This window comes from Micropterus salmoides, unplaced genomic scaffold, assembly GCF_014851395.1.
Source record: "Micropterus salmoides isolate LMB-PRFRI ecotype aquatic unplaced genomic scaffold, ASM1485139v1 Ms_hic_scaffold_19, whole genome shotgun sequence".
Taxonomy (NCBI): Eukaryota; Metazoa; Chordata; class Actinopteri; order Centrarchiformes; family Centrarchidae; genus Micropterus; species Micropterus salmoides.
This window is the reverse complement of record NW_024041039.1, coordinates 8,833,032-8,851,529: the sequence shown is the minus strand read 5'-3', so window position 1 is coordinate 8,851,529 and position 18,498 is coordinate 8,833,032. Positions and strand designations below refer to the sequence as shown.

The following is an 18,498-nucleotide window of genomic DNA, read 5'->3' as shown; positions in this document are numbered from 1 at the left end:
TTTTAGTGTAGATTTGGGTCCTCCACCTCCAATTGCTAACAGAGCTGCCATGGCAACACAACCTCAACTCTCCTGTGAAAGAAATTTGAAGCTGTTCTGCCGGCCGCGACCCTGAGCAACCAATGTCGGCCAGAGTAGAATATTTTATTGACTGAATCAAAATCTATCTTTGCTTTCATTTCTAGAATAGTTGAATCCGTTTTTGGACGTCTGCCACTCTTAATAAAACATACACATTAATGAGAATTAAATGTGGTTAAATTAGATGACAAAATAATATCAATATCAACACAAGAAAAATGGGATTTTGAGAATCTACAATTCCATGACAACTGGACAAACTCAACTGCTGAGGAAGATTGTGTATATGTGTGAATCTGTGAAGTTTTTATAATTTAAAAAAGCATAAGCTTATTATTTCTCATGTTATGCATGTCTAGTAGCTTTAAAAAATAATTTTCACAAGTGTTCTTAGAGTATCATGTCCCTCAGGGACTGAGCCAACATTTTATGCGTACTGAGGTTGTATGCACCCCCCTCTCTCTCTTCAGAAAGGTCTGATCAGATGATGAAAGAAAATTTGGATTTTGTAACAACATATTTGTCTAAAAGCTGTTTCTACACCTCTGCATGGCCAGACCTAAACTTCTGGTGGATAAAATTGCCTTATCTGTATATTTATTTTGTTTAGCTTAAAAGTAGTCAATACTTTTTTGGTCACTTGGTGTGAACACAACATTGACATATCATCACCTTTTAAGTTGATTTGGTGAATTTTTAGCCAACTTCAGCTTATTTGCTCAATCAACAGTTAAAGAGCAACATTATCGCTCATTTGGAATCATGTTTCTAGCCACCTGATGAATGCAAGTCCAATATTCACTCTCTTTTAGCTCTATTTTTGGTCTCTGCCAACTCATGAGAAAAATGTCTGGCTCTTTAGCTGCTAAAAGCTTCACTTCGTTCACCAGCTAGTAGGGCTGAACAAATAATCGCAGGAGGCGCCATATTTGTTAAAGGTGACGTGTGCCAAAATATCATTTTAAATTAAATGTTGTCGTGCTGCAGAGATGTCCTGCTGTACACATCATATTCTACAGACTTCTGGAAACCTCTTTCTTTGTTATAGATGGCCACAAAAATCACACTGGAATTCATTTTATTTTGTTTGTAATGAAAATTACAATAATGATGTAAAAAATAAGCAGTCAATATAATCGCAATCAGATATTTTGTTCAGCCCTACCAGCGAGTTGCCAACTGTGTCTGTTTGCTGCTGAGCATGTTGTGTGCTGTGGGGTTGTAGACCTTCTTTGTGGAAAACAATGCAAAGAGAGTTGTGAACCAAAACAGTAAAATTCAGCCAGACAGCTAAACATTGAGCTGAAAGTCACTACAAAGCTCCGTAAAGCTGTGTACAATTTTCACATGACAGTGCTCTCAATTTGAACTATGAACCTGATTCCTGCTTTAGGGATTTGGTCACTTTAAATATCACAGTTTTAAAGAAACTAAATGCAAAGAAAAAAAATGCATTCCTAAAAAAGACAGGATATTGCCCCATCGTGAAGTGAATAGCCATATATGGACAACGGATAATCTTGCCACACCCACTTACGATTCCCTGACTGTGTAATGATTGTCCCTGAAACACATGATGTCATTGCTTTCTGAGGAAACAGTATTGCCAGTTGTCTCCTGTCTACAGCCTGAACGACGGCACCCAGACAAAGCAGACTACCAGAGGGCATACCAGTGTTTGTTGGGAATGATTACAAAAGAAAACGCATCATGGCCTGACGAGCTGGCGGTAAAGTGGTAATCTGAGGACATGCAGACACTTAGTTGAGCTTTATCAGGTTATTTGTACTGCTCTGTTGTCACAATAATTTCCTTCAGCTTCTCAGTGTGGCTGTCACTTATCTGCAGGAAGTAGACACCCTTCATTTAAACCCCATGCTTCCCCTGGGAAAAGTATTCAAATAGGGATATTGAATGCTTTGGGGTTGTTTACATTTTGACTGAAGTGTGCCTGCTGGGCTGAAAATGGCTTAATGATTAATTACAGGCTACATATGCAGACGTGTACAAGAGAGTCAGTCAGCTTTTTAAACCGCTAACAATACATGTTTACAGCCCTAACATCAATCAAAATTATATGGAAAGCTGAATTGTACAAATTCCCTAAAAGAATTTCCCATATTCCACATATTTCTTGCTGTTGCTAAACACAATGCTAATGCACGTTTGGCTGGTCACATCAGAAGAGAATCGAACCCATTAGTGAACTTACAATGGACTTTTTTTTAATCTTTATTTATTCAGGGAAGGTTAAGTGGTTGTGTGCTTATTTGCAGCAACACCCTCCTTCATAGATCACATTCACAACTGGGAGCAGCCCAGACTTCCATTAGAGAAGCATGGTCAAATGCACCAAATTGGTTTTGGAGTGGACACCCAAACCTTTTCTGTTTTCCGAAGGCCCTGAAAACCTATTTTCTCAGTCAGCTTCTGAGGGTTGTGGTTGAGTTTTGTTCATTTCACTTGATAAAGATTTCTGTATTTGTGTTTCTCTCATTGCTTTTCTAACTGGTTTGTGGTAGGCAGGGCTCAGATTGAAAAATGTGATGTATAAGGATGAAACGGTATGGAAATTTCATATCACGATTATAGTGACTACAATGATCAGCATTATCACGGTATTGTAAAAATGTGCCAAAAAAATATTAAAATGTACTGATACACACACTGAAACACACAATGAAACCATTTCAACAAGTTTTATAATGAAAAATACAAATACAATTGCCATTTTGTTTGCATAAAAAATAAAATAACAGCAAATACCTTTTGTAAACATGAAAATCATTTAAGTGTGCATTATCAAGATTTGATATTTTATATTATATTGGTAATACAATGACCCCGTGGACAATTACATGAAAAAAGTCTTTAGAAGACAGTGATAGTAACTGCAATGAGCCCAAAAACCGACATAAATACAGAGCAGTCTGTAGCGTTTCTAGATATGCTGGTTGGTTGACTAAACTGCATAACGTGTTATCATGTGCAGTGGACGAATAAACTCTGCCGACACGCGACGCACACAGCAACAGAACAACGTGTAGCGTGTTTACAAGAGCGGCTAATACTGAGAGCTTCAGTTTAAATGCTGTTAGCAAGTCAGAGAGACAAACCAAAGCTAACAAAAGTTCACTATAAGGTTATTTTCTTCAATCAAGTTTCCCTCAGCACTCTCATAAAAACTAAAATACGACCGGATTTAAGAGTGACTGAAAGATCTTTGCAGCGTTTTCTTCCGCCGTGATGTCCTTGACCCAAACAAACCCACGTTGCATTGTGCGCATGCATGTGTTTGCCGTGAGATTATAATAGCGCGGTTGTGCACGGTAATTATAACCGTCGGGAATTTTACCATGGTTTACCCTTAAACCGGTAATCGTTTCATCCCTAGACATGTAATATTTTTACAGTCTATAGTCTATTCAAATGAAAATGTGATATAAATTGTGGGGTTGATAAAATTTGATAAAATCTGATCAAACCATACCCACACAGCTTTTTTGAGTGTTAAACTCTTAAACTCCAGACTTTTAACTTTGAGTTATGCATAATTAGTCATGAATATTCAGTGTCAAATAGAAATACTAAAAATACTACACTGATGGACAGTGAAATCAAAATCAATGCTGCAGAACCAGAGATATTGTTTTTTTTTATTCCACACGTTCTTTTTTCTTTTACCCAGCGCCTATGTTACCCACAATGCAACTGACCACAGACAGTTCTGTCAGAGATTCAGGTGTGAGTTCCTCTTGAAGATTTGAAATCAATCAAGTCAGATCTTGGATTTGACCCCTGATCTTCCAGTAAAAACTGGAGCAAATCTTAAGCAAAAAAGATTGATTAATAGACTGAGTGCTGACATTCTTTATCCCGTGCCTACAGTATGTTCCTTTGGGTCCCAGATGGTGCTTTGGCTTAAGTCCTTTGACCACAAACCCAAACACATTGACTCAATGGGATTATCATATTTGTTCTGCAGTATCCCATACATGGTTTAGCTCTAACAGCAAGGACAGCTATTTAAGAATTTCCTTCCCAAGATGACTGGAATACCTTGGGAACTTGCCAGAGACCAGACAGCCAAATGCACCAGCTCTTCACATGACCTGCGTGCCTCAGAAAGCAGAAAGCTCCTTTGCACCACTGATTCTCCTCATGATATTCTGGGATTCTGCTGAATAGTATTATGTTGATGTCAAGTAGCTGGATCGGGTGAGATGTCATCATTCTACCCAAACCAAACTGTGCAGTGTGGAGTGTGCCAACAGAATAATTATACACATTTCAGTGGTAAATTATAATGAGTTAATTGATGCGTTTACGCCATCATTTGCAGTGTCAAGAAGAAGAGCCTCTTTTGTCAGCTGGCCAATTAGAGCTCCTGTTGCCGCTGTGTGGCTTGAACCACTTTAGTTTTTAGTGTGGAAACTGGCTGTGTATTTAAATGACATAATGGATATAATGAAAGTATTAATAATAAACTTTTATTGTCACATACAATAACAAAAGTACAAATCATGTGAAATTAGTTATTTTATGACCAAATACCTGAAAAATGAATGACATCAACCTCGGCTATATTTTGTCTTTAGTGCTAATTAACTCCTGTTGCCGATGTGTGGCTTGGACCTCTTTAGTTTTTATTGTGGTAAACTGGCTGTGTGTTTAAATGACATAATGGTGTTAAACACACATTATGTCATTAATGTGTGTTTAAATGACATAATGGATAATGGAAAAAGTATATTAACAATACATTTTTATTGTCACATACAATAACACAAGTATAAATCATGTGAAATTAGTTCTTTAACAAAATACCTGAAAAACGAATGACATCAACCTTGGCTGTACTTTGTGTTTAGAGCTAATTAGCAAATATTAGCATGCTGACAACCTAAACTAAGATGGTTAACATGGTCACCATCACACTTGCCTTTGTGAGGGAGTCATTCATGTTCCCAGGGTCCTATGTTCCCTAGTTATAGGGTTAGGATTAGGGAATTTAGGGAACATACAGTAGACACTCCCATTGTGAGTTTCTTTTACTTAAATCTCACACAGCCACTAGCAATGGCTGGCGACTCTAGTCTTGTTTACTTATTTTGGTTAGATTAATGCCACAAAACTTTTTTTGTGTGATGTAAAGATATCATTTTGCATTTGGGCCTATATGTCAGAGTTTTATGTGGAGTGGAGTGGAGCAGACTTTGATACGATTTAATACGTTGTTTAATTGCATGTTAGCATTACTGACATTAGCATTTAGCTCAAAGCACCGCTGTTCTTTTAGGGTGACCATATCTGCTCTTTTGGATGTTGATCATTTTTTTGATTTAATGAATTAAAACAATTTCAAACTGCTGTAATTGAAATTAATATGCTAGTGGTTTAAGCTATACAGGATACTATTACCTGAAATTACAATGAACAAACTAATGCCCTTATCAAATCTTAACAAGACAGAAAACGGTTTTATTTGTGAATCAGTTGAATTGTTGAATATCACTAAGCTGTAGGCATATAAGATATAAACAATCTAAGCCAAATTAAGTGTAACCTATAAATATAATAAGTATTACACTAACATTGATTATTATGTATGGGCTAATATTATAGCCTACTAATACACACATTTGTACTAGTAACGCCTCCAGGTGGATAGTTCCCCTGCAGTGGACAGATGCAGAATGCATGACCTGCAAAGCTGGTAGGTATAGCCTACTGTCAGTGTCAAATAAAGGTGCTAGAAATCTGGAAACCGACATGTATAGGCCCTATTAAAGGTTGATAACCTATGTTGATAACACACATAGTTCCACCAATTACTTCCCCCCATCCACCACCTTCCACCCACTGCAGGTGTCTGTCTGCCTTCTGGCCAAACTGTCCTTTTTTGAAAACCAAAATATAATCACCCTACATATAGGATTCAGCCTTAAACAGCTGCTAGCATAGCTGTACACTCTTGTTCAGATGTATTTAGCAAATCCATTTATAAGCTAATTGAATAATTTATTGGCAGAGATAATGAACATTGTTAGCCATTTGTTTTGTGAATAGTATCATTTAAATGTAAATTTAATTAATCACTTTTCAATTTACTGTAGGTGTGATTAGCAAAGGGAAAACAATCTCAATTACTAAGCTGCAGTCAGCTACTTTTGGTTTTGCTCTATCTTTGACTTTCTCCACCACCGCGCTGCTGCTTACTTTGCCCGGGGACCGGACGGTGAGCTGGCAGTCTGCTCCTGCTCCGTGACATCACTTTCCCAAACATTCACCCTTGGAAGTTTGTCCTTATATGGAAGAGCGCTCCCCTTTCTCCTGACTGCCCGGGCTATCCCGTGTCGGCATCTTCCCTGCTCTCTGAATATGTGTGTGACAGAGAGAGGGAGAGGAAAGGGAGAGAGGCGGTTTACCTTACAAGGCAGACCTGGGCTGCGCTTCACGTGTTTACAAGAGACGCGTTGTGACTGGCCTTCTTTTCTGAATGACTTCAAGTCTGTTGCGCATGCACACTATACCGTGTACAGTATGTGTCAATGGTAGGTCTTCAGATCCTTTACTTAATGAAAGGACTAATACCACACTGTGAAAATACAGTTATGTAGGCTACATAAGTAAATGTACTTTGTTACATCCCACCACTATTTTTTACTGAAGGAACACAGGAATTGTACTCGTAACATATGTTTATTGTGGTATTGCCAGTGGTGGAAGTAGTATTCAGATCCTTTACTTTGTAAAAGTAGCAATACCTTAATGTAAAAGATAGTTAATTACAAGTAAATGTCATGCATTCAAAACCTTAAGTAAAAGTATTTATTATCAGAAAAAAATTTAAGTTTCAAAAGTAAAAGAACTCATAATGCAGAAAATGGTCCCTGTCATACTGTCCCACTAATATATATCATGTTTGTGGTTTAATATTACTGGTTCATTAATGTGTGTGTTGTATTTACTGCTGTAGATGTTTGTGGTTGCAGTAATTTTAACTACTTTATATACTGTTGGTAATTTAATCTACAACATATTCTATAAGATCCTTTCTATGAGAACCACGTATATCCTAATATGGAAGACTCACTGGCCACTTTATACACCTATTCAATTGCTTGTTTACACAAATAGCTAATCAGCAATTCACTTGGCAGCAACTCAATACATTTAGGCATGTAGACGTGGTCAGGACAACTCGCTGAAGGTTAAACTGTGCATCTTAATGGGGAAAAAAGGAGATTTAAGTGACTTTAATAGTGGCACGGTTGTTGTTGCCAGACGGGCTGGTCTGAGTATTTCAGAATTTGCTGATCTATTGGGATTTTCTTGCGCAACCATCTCTAGGGCTTACAGTGAATGGTTCGGAAAGAGAAAATATCCAGTGAGTGCCTTGTTGATGTCAGAGGTCAGTGGAGAATGGTCAGACTGGTTCGAGATGACAGAAAGGCAACAGTAACTCAAAAAAACACTTTTTACGACCAAGGTATGCAGAATACCATCTCTGAACGCACAACACGTCGGACCCTGAAGCAGATGGATTACAGCAGCAGAAGACCACAACGGGTGCCACTTCTGTCAGCTAAGAACAGGAAACTGAGGCTAAAATTCAGTAAAAAAACAGAAAAATGTTGCCTGGTCTGATGAGTCTCGATTTGAGCTGCTACATTCAGATAGTAGGGTCAGAATTTGGCGTAAAAACATGAAAGCATGGATCCATCCTGCCTCGTATAACATTTCTTGGCACACTTTAGGCCTCATAGTACCAACTAAGCATCGTTTAAACGCGACAGCCTGAGTATTGTTGCTGACCATGTCCATCCCTTTATGACCACAGTGTACCTATCTTCTCATGGCTACTTCCAGCAGGATAATGCCTTAAATTTATCTTTAGAAGTAAGAAAATTATCTAATCCCATAGAGGAACTTAATCCTTTAGTTTATCAAAATCACCACATTTGGAGATGCATGGTTTAGAAAGGAAGGTCATGTCGACATTATAAACTACGAAACTGTGAAATTACTAGTAACTAAAGCTGTAAGCCAACTGTAGTGAAGTTAAAAGTGCAATAGTTGCATCTAAGATGTACTGGAGTACAAGTTTAAAGTACCTCGAATTAGTACTTAAGTAAATAGCCGACTTAGCTATAGTCCACCATTGGTATTCACACAGGAATGAAGAGCTCAAAAATGGCCTGTATAGAATTGTGTCAGTGTTATATTATAAATTATGTAAATTATTATTTCTGATGCGTTACTGTGTAAACATAATTTTACCAGGTCATGGCCATGCTAATGTTATTTCCTGTTGGCAAGGCCAGGTTTGCAAGTTTGAGTTATAATAATGCACTATATTTGATGAGGTAATCTGAAATGTAGTAGTAGCATAAAATGGAAATAATTGCCTCCATTATGTACTTAAGTAAAAATACTTTGTTACACACCACCACTTATTTTGGAAGAAGTATTCAGATCCTTTACTTAAATAAATGCAATGTATTTTTTATTACAAGTAATAGCCCTGCATTAAAAAAAAAAGGATCAAAATATAGTACCAAAAGTACTCATTATGCAGAATGGCCCATAATATTACTGGATTATAATTAGTTATGCATTCATGTTTACATCACTTTAATGTTGCAGGTGGATCTAATTTTAATACCTTTATATACTACTGGGACGTTTTAGCTGATTTAAACTGCAAAGTAACTAGTAACTTAAAACATCAGTACTACAGTAACTAGTAGCAAATCTTCAACTGTAAAACAAATCTGAAATGTAGTTGAGTACAGGTACAGTACTTGAGTAAACATATAGGCCTGTAACTACCATAACTGTCAGCCTAAAAGCACCCATACTCCAATGTAGTGGTACTCAGATACAAGTAAAAGTCCTGCATTCAAAGGTACATTTGCTGATGATTATATAGCAAATAAATAGCATTATCAGCAAAATATACTTCAAGTATAAACAGTTAAAGTATTCATTATGTAGAATGCCTGATTATAGGAATGTAAGCAGCATTATGTATGCTACCTACTGCTGTAGTGGAGTTAAAAGTAATAGAATGTAGTTGAGTAGAAGTATTAAGTAGCATAAAACAGAAAAATATCGAGTAGGGCCTACTATTACCACACAATTGTTCTTAATTATGCTACAATACCTGAATAAATGAACTTCAAGTATTCAAACAGTGCTAAACCCCACCCATAGTTAACAAACCGCTTCATCAGCAGTTGTTTTTTTAGTTAATGAAAAGCTTCCAGCTTTAGAGTTTTAGTTACACTGTGTGAATTAATTACAGTCTGAAGTATCCTCAGTCAAACAGTCAGATGTTTGGATCAACCTATGCAGTCAACCTTGGATATAAAGCCTCCGCACTGACAGCCGAACAAGCCAATCTGCTTTCAGAAGGCGGAGCCAGTACCCCGAGGCGTCCAATCAGAGTTCTTGGGGTGTTTATCGACTCGATTTGTCTGAAGCAAAGTTTTAGCGTCTGTCGCTCCTCGCTATAAGACCTGCCTACTGCCTGCCAACTCCTGCTGGGCAAAAAAGTAGAGCGGACAGAGAGAAATAGAAGAGTCAGAGTCGGAGGGAAAAAAAGAAAAGAGAGAGAGAGAGAGAGAGAGAGAGGGGGAGGGAAGCCGGGGGTGGACCGTTAATTTCATCCACACACCGTCTTGAATGCGTGGCGGAGTGTAGACTGAGCCAACATACTGCTGTTAAACATCACCTCGCCGAGGACCGGGGGACACACGAGAGAAGCAGAGAGCGTCTTTATTTAGGCTATATATAGCTTTATAGATACATGTATAATATGGATCATTATGATGGAGAAGAAAATTATATGCATCCAGAAGATGACTGGGATCGGGATCTCCTCCTGGATCCTGCATGGGAGAAGCAGCAGAGAAAGGTGAGACTGACTTCCTTCTACCTCCGGTGTAAAGGTGCGGAAGTGGGGTTGTTGCTTGTGATAATCAAAATAAAACTGATTAATATAATAGGCCTATAATGGCACACATTAATAAGGATGTCTGCTTCGTGCACTTGACTACTTTGATAGCAGTTAGCGTAGCGAGGAGGCGGCCAACAGCACCGAACACCGACTGGCAGCTGTTTACTTTAATTATCAGGGCTCATTATCGCGTTGGTGATCACCTGTGCGGGTGTATCCTACTACTTTTCTCACGATTGTTCCAAAACTTTTCTCACCTCCAGATCTCTCAACACACTTGCAGATTATCCTGTGTAGCGTTATGAAATATCCCCTAGCAGCAATTACATGCAGGAGGCCCACCCATTATATTTGCAGGATGGAAAGAGTAGAGTAGGTGGGGGGAAAACAATTAAAAACTGCACAGGGCGCCCACCTTTCCAGCGCAACAGATGTCTGCCATGCGCTTGACTGCATATGGTGTGTGACTGGCCCCTCCTGTCATCTGGCTTATGATGCGACGTGGATTAGGCCATGTTTAACAACCGGGGGATGGAGTGTGTGTGTGTGTGTGTGTGTGAGGAGGGGGGTAAACCCACCATAACTTACTTTGTATCTCCTTTATAATTTACGCGCAGGTCTGCGTGTTACTCCAGCGCAATATAGCCCACAGGCGCTTGGGGCAAATAAATAGATAGTTGTTTGTATTGGAAGTTGTTTTCTGTATTATGGCCATAGTCAGGAAGTTAGTTTATTCATCTTTATATGCCTGAATAGATTACCGCTTAATCCCCCCCCCCGGATGAATATGATCTCCATAACCCGGCGTGTAACACACGGGTAACCTTTTATAATAAAGGGCTGTAAGACATCCATATATTGTCTTATCAAGCCCAACTAATCTACACGCGTTTAACATATGCTGCTCTTTTTCCAGACATGAGTATGAATGGTCTGTTTCGAGAAGGGGTGTTAACTTTTCTCCTGGCTCCCCGTACTTTGCCTCAGCTTTGAAAAACGGGGAAGAAAAGCGCTGTGGAATCTGAGTAAGCGCTGTGGTTTGGGCTGGGCTTGCATGGGAGCAAGCGTGCCCAAAAATGGTAATAATCGGCCCCTGTCGCTGCTGTTGGAAAACTTTCCCCCCCAAGTTTCTTTCTTGCACTGCGAAGCTCTGGGCTTCTAGTTTCCTGGATTATGTCATCGGCAGGCTGCTACCGGTTGAAAGCGATTGAAAGGAAATAAGGGAAGGTATGCAGGGTTGATGTCAGGTGTGAACAGCAGACAGAGATTTACATTATCAGAGGACAACATCTCATGCTGCTACATAGTTGCTGCCTTTTCAGTCTGAAAACTCTTCATACATTAGAGGGAAAGTTCGCGCAGGCCTGAAGGAAGCAGTAACACTTGACAGTTTAGTTCACACATCCCCTCCAGCCTGGCTCTCCTTCATGGTGAAATACTTTCCTGCACATACTTGCCCCTGCATGACCTTCATTGATCTGATCATACTGCAGAGAGCAGGGATGTTTTATTCAACTGTTCCTCTCCACAGAGAGCAGTGATAAGTGGTTATGTTGAGATCTGACTACACACACACACAATTACAGGCTGAGTGGGAAGACAACAGCCCCCCTGGCAGGCATGCACCTCTCCCCTCGGCCACAGGGTCAGTGTAGTTTTCTGCCACACACAAACACACACATTCATCCATATGTACCTGTGTGCACACACACCACCCAAATTTCCTCCAGTCTTCAGCATTCAGCTCTGCGGCTGATGAACAGATAATTTAGACGCCTTTCTTGTTTGCTGATCGTTTCCAATGAATTATCATTGAGAAATTTAAAATTTGGGCCTGTTTAGTGTTTAAATGAATCAACCAGAATACAGCACAGAAACACAGAATAAACATGCTGAAAAACAAAGAAAAATGAGAAGGAAATAGCAAAAGTTGGTCATTTGCATGTTTTTTGCTAATGCAGATTGGAGGCAAAAGTCAGCAATCATCCCTATAACTGGGATTATAATAGCTCAGTGTTTTAAGTGTTCAGTGTGTTTCCCTGTGTGCTGCTTTACTCCTCTATAGCCTGATGATTGTTCATTTCTTTGTCAAGAATGTTTGGGTCCCAGAGACAGACTGCTGCAGTCTGTTAAACTAGACTGTAACACTGTGGGGGGGAAAAGCAACAAAGAAGTAGCTACATATTGCGTGAGGACTTTTTCTTTGGCTCCATTTTGCAATTCACTTTGACGCACATAGACCCAGCATGTCAGAGAGTGCTTAAAATATTTTGAGTCCAATGCAAGTCTTAACCTGACCCCCAAGGATAAAGGTGCAGGTATCTTCTTATCTTGGAATCTTAATGCCTTTGCAGACCCAGGTGTCTCAGGTACACTGAGCCAGATGTTTCTTAAAGCTGCAGCTCCCACATATTTTCACTTAAACAACATAAGACTTTTTTATATATTTGTCGGATTTGATCTTTATTATCACACTTCTGTTAAACAAACACACGCACCTTATTTGTTTTTCACTAACATTTCTTTCTGTTGTTTTCATAGCTGGAAGGTGGAGTTCAGGTGTTAACTGCTGTAGCTAATTTGTCCAGGTTTGTCCTTATAAGGATATAAGCTGCAGTACCTTCGATCAGGCCCTGCCTGTAAACCACTTCCCTCCCACTTCCCATCTCTCACACCCCAACCTCTGTGCTCCCAAACACTCCCAACCCACACCCACATTCCCCTGCTCAGACTGTACAACCCAGGTCACAGTTAAGATCAACTCATTTGTTCACCTTTGCCAAAATTTTTTGTCTTAACTTTGAGTCTCAAATGGATTAGTTTTGACAGACATGGACCTTACTCTCTGACGTACAACTTACTGACAGATCATGGATTTTTATTTTGAAGTTTAATCACTGTCTGGGCGTTCAGGCTGACTAGAAGTACCATGCGTCCAAACCAAACATCTATAGTAACTGACAACCATAACTGTAACTGCATAAAGATGAATTTTCAGGATGGACGACAAACCTGATTTTGTTCTCTGTGTTCTCTGTGACAAGTTTCAACGTATATGAAACTGACTGAACGCATGAATGACTGTGCGTTATTTCAGTTTGAGTGTGTTGCTGTTGAATAGATTGCATAATAGGATGTGTAATGTCAGCTCTGGCCACCCCCCAAAATGCTTCCTGTCATCAGATTCCTCTGTTCCCATGATGCACCTTCCGCAGCCCTCGTTTAACAAAAGAAGAAGAGAGTCACAGACCTATAGTGACAAAGCAGAGAATGTCAAAATAGTGAATTCCCCTCTCTCTCCGTGGCAGCTGGCTCTCTTCTCTACTCTGATAAAGCGCTATGTGCTGAAATGTTGCTTCTTTTCATTACATAAAACATGAGTGCACTGAAGAGTGTGTGAAGAGTTTTGTTTTGTGTTCAATAAACTGTCTGGCTGTGTCATGTGATGTTTTTCATCCTGCAGCCTGACACTGAGCCCCTGATTAAACTCATAAGTACATAAAATTACATTTTGTACGTTGTTTTATAAGAAGTAGTGTATCCATCTGCAGGCCATCAGTTAAGATCCCCTGGGTAATATTGATAAAAGGTTTGACTTGCTCTTCCTCAAATACTGAAACCCTGTAAAACTTTCAAATTAAATATTAGTAAGTAGATTTTCAGAGATTTTAAAGTGCTCGCGAGCGGGGCAATAAACCCCCAGTTGCTCAGATAAAACTGCTCATTGGCCTACAGAAGACTGTATTCGACTACACTGAGTGAATAATTCCTTTTTAAAGAAAGGCGAGAAAGCGAAGCAGCCCTGATGCCACTTCTTTCTGACTCAAATATGCTTTAGGGAAATGAGAACCCTTCTGCCTGTTTCTCAGCAGGAGACGGCTCACTATCCATTTCTCACTCACTTAGTCATCTGTCAGGGCGGCTGATGTCCTCTGTGACATAGCAAGAAGTAAGAAAATTGAACGCTTTCTTAATAGAAGTCTTGAGTCCTCTTGGGTGCTGATAATCCTGCGCCTGCTCGCTGTCTGGTTAACACAGATGCATTATAAATCCCAACTGGAACTCCCCAAAGATACAGTCATCCCGGCCCGGCCACGCTGTCTGGGCCTTGTGTCATTTGTCCTGATTGATGGGGTCACATGCTGACATCCCAGCTGAGAGGGCCCAGGAGCATCCTTGCACTTGTCCCATTGCAGGAAGTTTTTATGCGTGTATGCTCCCAGCTCAGCCAGGAGGAACAATTAGAGGGCTTATAAATTCAGAAATGTTTTTGTTAGAAATTGATAATTTTATTAACCATGGGAGCAATTTAAATAAATCACATCATTTAAACATTATTAATTAATGATGAGATTACCAAAAGTTTATCATCAAGACACTAATGTAATGGCTGGTCAAAAATGGGTCTTTTCAGTTTTATGTGAAAAAATATTACAAATCAGTCATTTCTAAGAGCAGTAATAGCTATTTGAAACAGTGTTTAATTGAATTCCACCTTGGTGAATAAATTAATCTATTTCTATCAAAAAAATAAATATTTCTGGGTGATTCCCAACTTTTCAACTTGTTTTGCTTAATGCTTTTGCTCCAGTTGTCTTATTGGGATTCAAACCTGTGAGTCGCGTCCTCACCCTAACTCCCTTATTCATTTTCTCTCTGGCTATAACCCGATCCTGTGTGAACATGTTCGACGTTTGATTGAGCAGGTTTCCTAATTAACTGAAATATCTCGTTATGTGCCACAAGCTTTCACTCAGGAGGAAACCATCTAATCTTTTATACGCTGAAGCTCCCAGCTGCTGCATGGTCTGTCAGAAGATACTGACCTGTGTCTAATGAGTCTTACATAACCCGACACCACGTCTCAGGGAGGGGTATTGTTCTCCAGTGCAGTGCGCTGAGGCTCATTTTTGGAGAAGTGGTGGCTTTGTTTACACAAGAAAAGTCAATGGGATAGCTCACACAGTTGATCCTTTTAGAGAGCTGTTTTACTACTCATACCATCTTTTTTACTGTATTAACAAGCTCATTAGATTTGTAGCCATTCTGGTATGGCTCTGTGGATGGCAGTGACAGTCAGTTGGTCCAGCACTTGGGTCCAGACTGAAGTATCTCAATAACTATTGCACATGATATTTTTACAGTGACATACATGGTCCATTGTTAGGTCAGCATTTCAAAACCAATGATATTCCCATCAGCCTCAGGTGTATGTTTCAGTGCTAATGAGCAAATATTATCAAGTTTACATGTTAAATTAAGTTGGTGAAAATTGTACCTGCTAAACATCAGCATTTAGCTCAAACCACCGCTGGCCAGAGGATAGCCTGACAGAGCCGTTAACAGAGGTGTGGATTTTCAGTCATGTTAGACAATAAAATGTATCAGATTGGTTGTAACATTCGCCTCCTTAAATGCCTGTGGTTGTTTTAATTCTTTGGCAGTTCAATTCATTCTTGTTCTTTTGGAATACTGGTGAAGTCCTCTGTATTTTGCAACTTTTTTGTTGTAATACCTGTTTCAGTGCCAATGATTGAGAAAGCAGATCCCAGTTCTATACGTATAAAGAGAGGTTAGCAGAGGTTAGAGCCTTAGCAAAAATTCTCATCTTTTCTTGGTCTGGGAAAGGTTTTGCATGCTTATGTTGCAGTTCTTGTCCCTGAACAGTTTCCCCTTTATTTGTTTCAGGGAGGTAAAAGCTAATTCTTCCTCATTAAGCTGTACACGGCATCTGTTTTTTTTTAAGAATTCACTGTTTGAAAAGTCAAATGTGAGCAATTACCAGGCTCTTATCTGAACAGCTCCTAAATGCCAGGGCCCTGATGCAAATTCTTGCATAGCTTATTTTCTCAGGCTCCTGCTCCAAATTTAGAAACGTATACAGAAATCATCTCAAAGCTCTCAGTAATAGGCCATTAAAACAGTTTCAAGACCAGTTGTGCAATGGATTTTAATGACTATATCGGGGGTTTGGATACATTTGACTGCTCTGCTTCATTCAGATTTTAGTGTTATATTTGCAGCTCGGTGGCAGATTTCAGACCCCAGACGGGAGTTTTTAGGATTCCACATCCATCATGGTATTTGGGGTCAAGGTGCATTTCCTGTGGAGCAGAGAGTGAGGAGCAAAAACCTGCTCAATGCTTAACCACGTCTGGAACCACTACACGCTTGTGGTCACATGTCTTCAATAGCATATGACCCAGAGGGGGTTTATAGGCGATCTTTCTGCATGTTTCCAAGGAATTTTCCTGCACCACATGGGAAGGATGTAGCCAGCTCTTTCCTCTGTTAATGCTATTAATCAAACCACATGCATTCTCAAGTGTATGTGCTCGCTGTGAAGCCTCTCTTTGAAGCCAAGGGGGGTTTGTACTGTACTGTTCTCAGTGTGAGTGTATTAGCTATAAGCCTCCTCACAGGAGCAGCTGCAGTTCGTCTCATGTAAGTGAATGCAGCTTTGAGTAAACAGATACTGTGGTAAAAGCAGACAGCAGCAGGCACACCTTTCCATTCAGTAGCTGTGTGGGTGGAGCTCTGTGGGAAGGAGAGGAGGGAGGAAGGAGGGAAGCGACTGTGCGTGGAAGAAGAGGTTTAGACAGAGGATCTTTCAGGTCTCTGCACAAAGAGAACATGTTCGAGAGGACATCCTTTGTCACGTCGTTAACCTGGAATCAATAATTTATCATCACTGGCCAGTATGGTGTATGAGCTATCAAATTACTATTTATTCACAAGTTAATTAAGGGTGTTTCCCTACTGCAACATACTTGGTCTGTCATGACCCTAGTAACCATATTAATTTTCTAATTTCACACATGATGTCGTCTTTATTTAAAGCGAAAGTTTATCATGAGCAATATGCTTATTTGCTTAATGGTGGAGAGTTAAATGGGAAGACTGATACCACTCTCATATCAGTCTGTTAAATATAAAGCTACAGCCAACAGCTGCTTAGCTTAGAATAGTGACTGGAAACTGAGGGAAACGGCTAGCCTTGGTTATGTGGGACTATTCCCTGGCAAACAGTGGAGACATTAAGAAGTTATCAATTACAGCCAAGACATAGTCCAGTACATAACCACGCAAAACGGCAAATTGTCATTTTAACAAAATATAATCTTGTAATTAGTGAGCTTTAGAGGTGCCGGTGAAGATTTACTAACTGGCTGTAGCCTTTTATTCCACAGACAGGTATGACAGCGGTCTAGTTTTTCTTATCTAAATCTCAGCGAGAAAACAAGGTGTTAAACATTTTCTTATAAATATAAAATAAGATTATGTTTTAACTAGCAGTCAGCTACGTTTAGAGGTATTTACTGACAACGGTCAGTTATAGGGAAGGCCTTTTAAAGTGTTAGCCTGTTGCAAAGTGATCTTAAAGGTAATTTTACTGTCAAGCATGTAATTGGCATAGTGTTGTGTTTTTTGGATTTTCTCTTGATGAAGTTTGACTTTTCTTCTGTCTGTTCAGCTGTGGTAGCTGTAACTGCTCACACTAACTACCCAGCTCCTCTTCAGTTGTTTATCCAGAATCTTCCACTGCTGCTTCATACCGGAAACTTATCAACGCATTGCTTCCCATGTAGCACAAGACTTTTTCCCCAGACGAGTAGCAGTGTAGAATTGCAAGGGCTTTAATGGCACGAACTGTGTGGAGGTTAAAGACTATTATCTTATGTAAATTGGTGATAGAATGGAAGAAGCAAATACTATGAAAGAGTTCCTTAAGCCAGTTATGGTCAGAACCTTCTCTGGGTCTCTTTTTGCTATTTCTCTCCACCATCTATATACCACTCTTTTACACAATGTGACTGAGTGGGTGGCAGTGGATTTAAGGAAAAAAGATTTTTCCTTGCTTAAGCCTGAACGTGTTGAAATCTCACTCCAGCCCTATCAGGAAGCGTGTCTTCCACTGTGCACAGGGTGGTGCGTCACTATTATTTGCTCTGCGTGTAATAAATAGGCAATTGCAGCATTTGAACAATGAAGACAGGATGTTTCTTAGGGTTTTATTTACACTGCAGGCAATTAAGTCTAATTCAGACTATAGACTTAAATTGAATGCGTTGAATCAGCCTTCCTAGGTGGCTGATGTTAAAGGCAAGGAATAAGTAATAAGTTCAATGATTAAAGACACAGTGCATAGAAAGGAGATAAAGCCAACGTCCCTGTGGACCTAGAATGATGATATTGCTGGAAATATATGAATCCATCAATCTGTGTTAGTAAGTCCTTGGGAAGCAAGTATTCTGATGAAATTAGAGGCTGTTTGTTCTGCTGCACTCTTCCACTTTTCTAAAGTGGGACAAGTATTGAACGTCTGAATTTCAATCAGTGGCCACTATTGATTGTCTAGTCCACCGGCGCTCATGGTCAGTTAAAGTTGACTCCCTGCAGGCATGTTGCATTACGCACTAATGACTCTGTGCTGTTTGTGATACAGTCTGCAG

The 18,498-nt window shown here is 39.6% G+C and overlaps 1 protein-coding gene across 3 annotated transcripts in view; it reads left to right on the top strand.

The window, feature by feature from the left end:
• Nucleotides 1–9,644: 9,644 nt before the first annotated feature.
• The window catches only part of actn1 (actinin, alpha 1), a 52,520-nt gene continuing 43,666 nt past the window's right edge, over nt 9,645–18,498 (top strand). For 2 of the 3 annotated variants that reach the window (XM_038728713.1, XM_038728712.1), the window contains exon 1: nt 9,645–10,003. In XM_038728713.1, coding sequence (XP_038584641.1) covers nt 9,896–10,003 — 108 coding nt within the window. In that variant the 5' untranslated portion in view covers nt 9,645–9,895. The remainder of the gene's footprint in view (nt 10,004–18,498) is intronic. The other variant, XM_038728711.1, reaches the window with a different exon arrangement.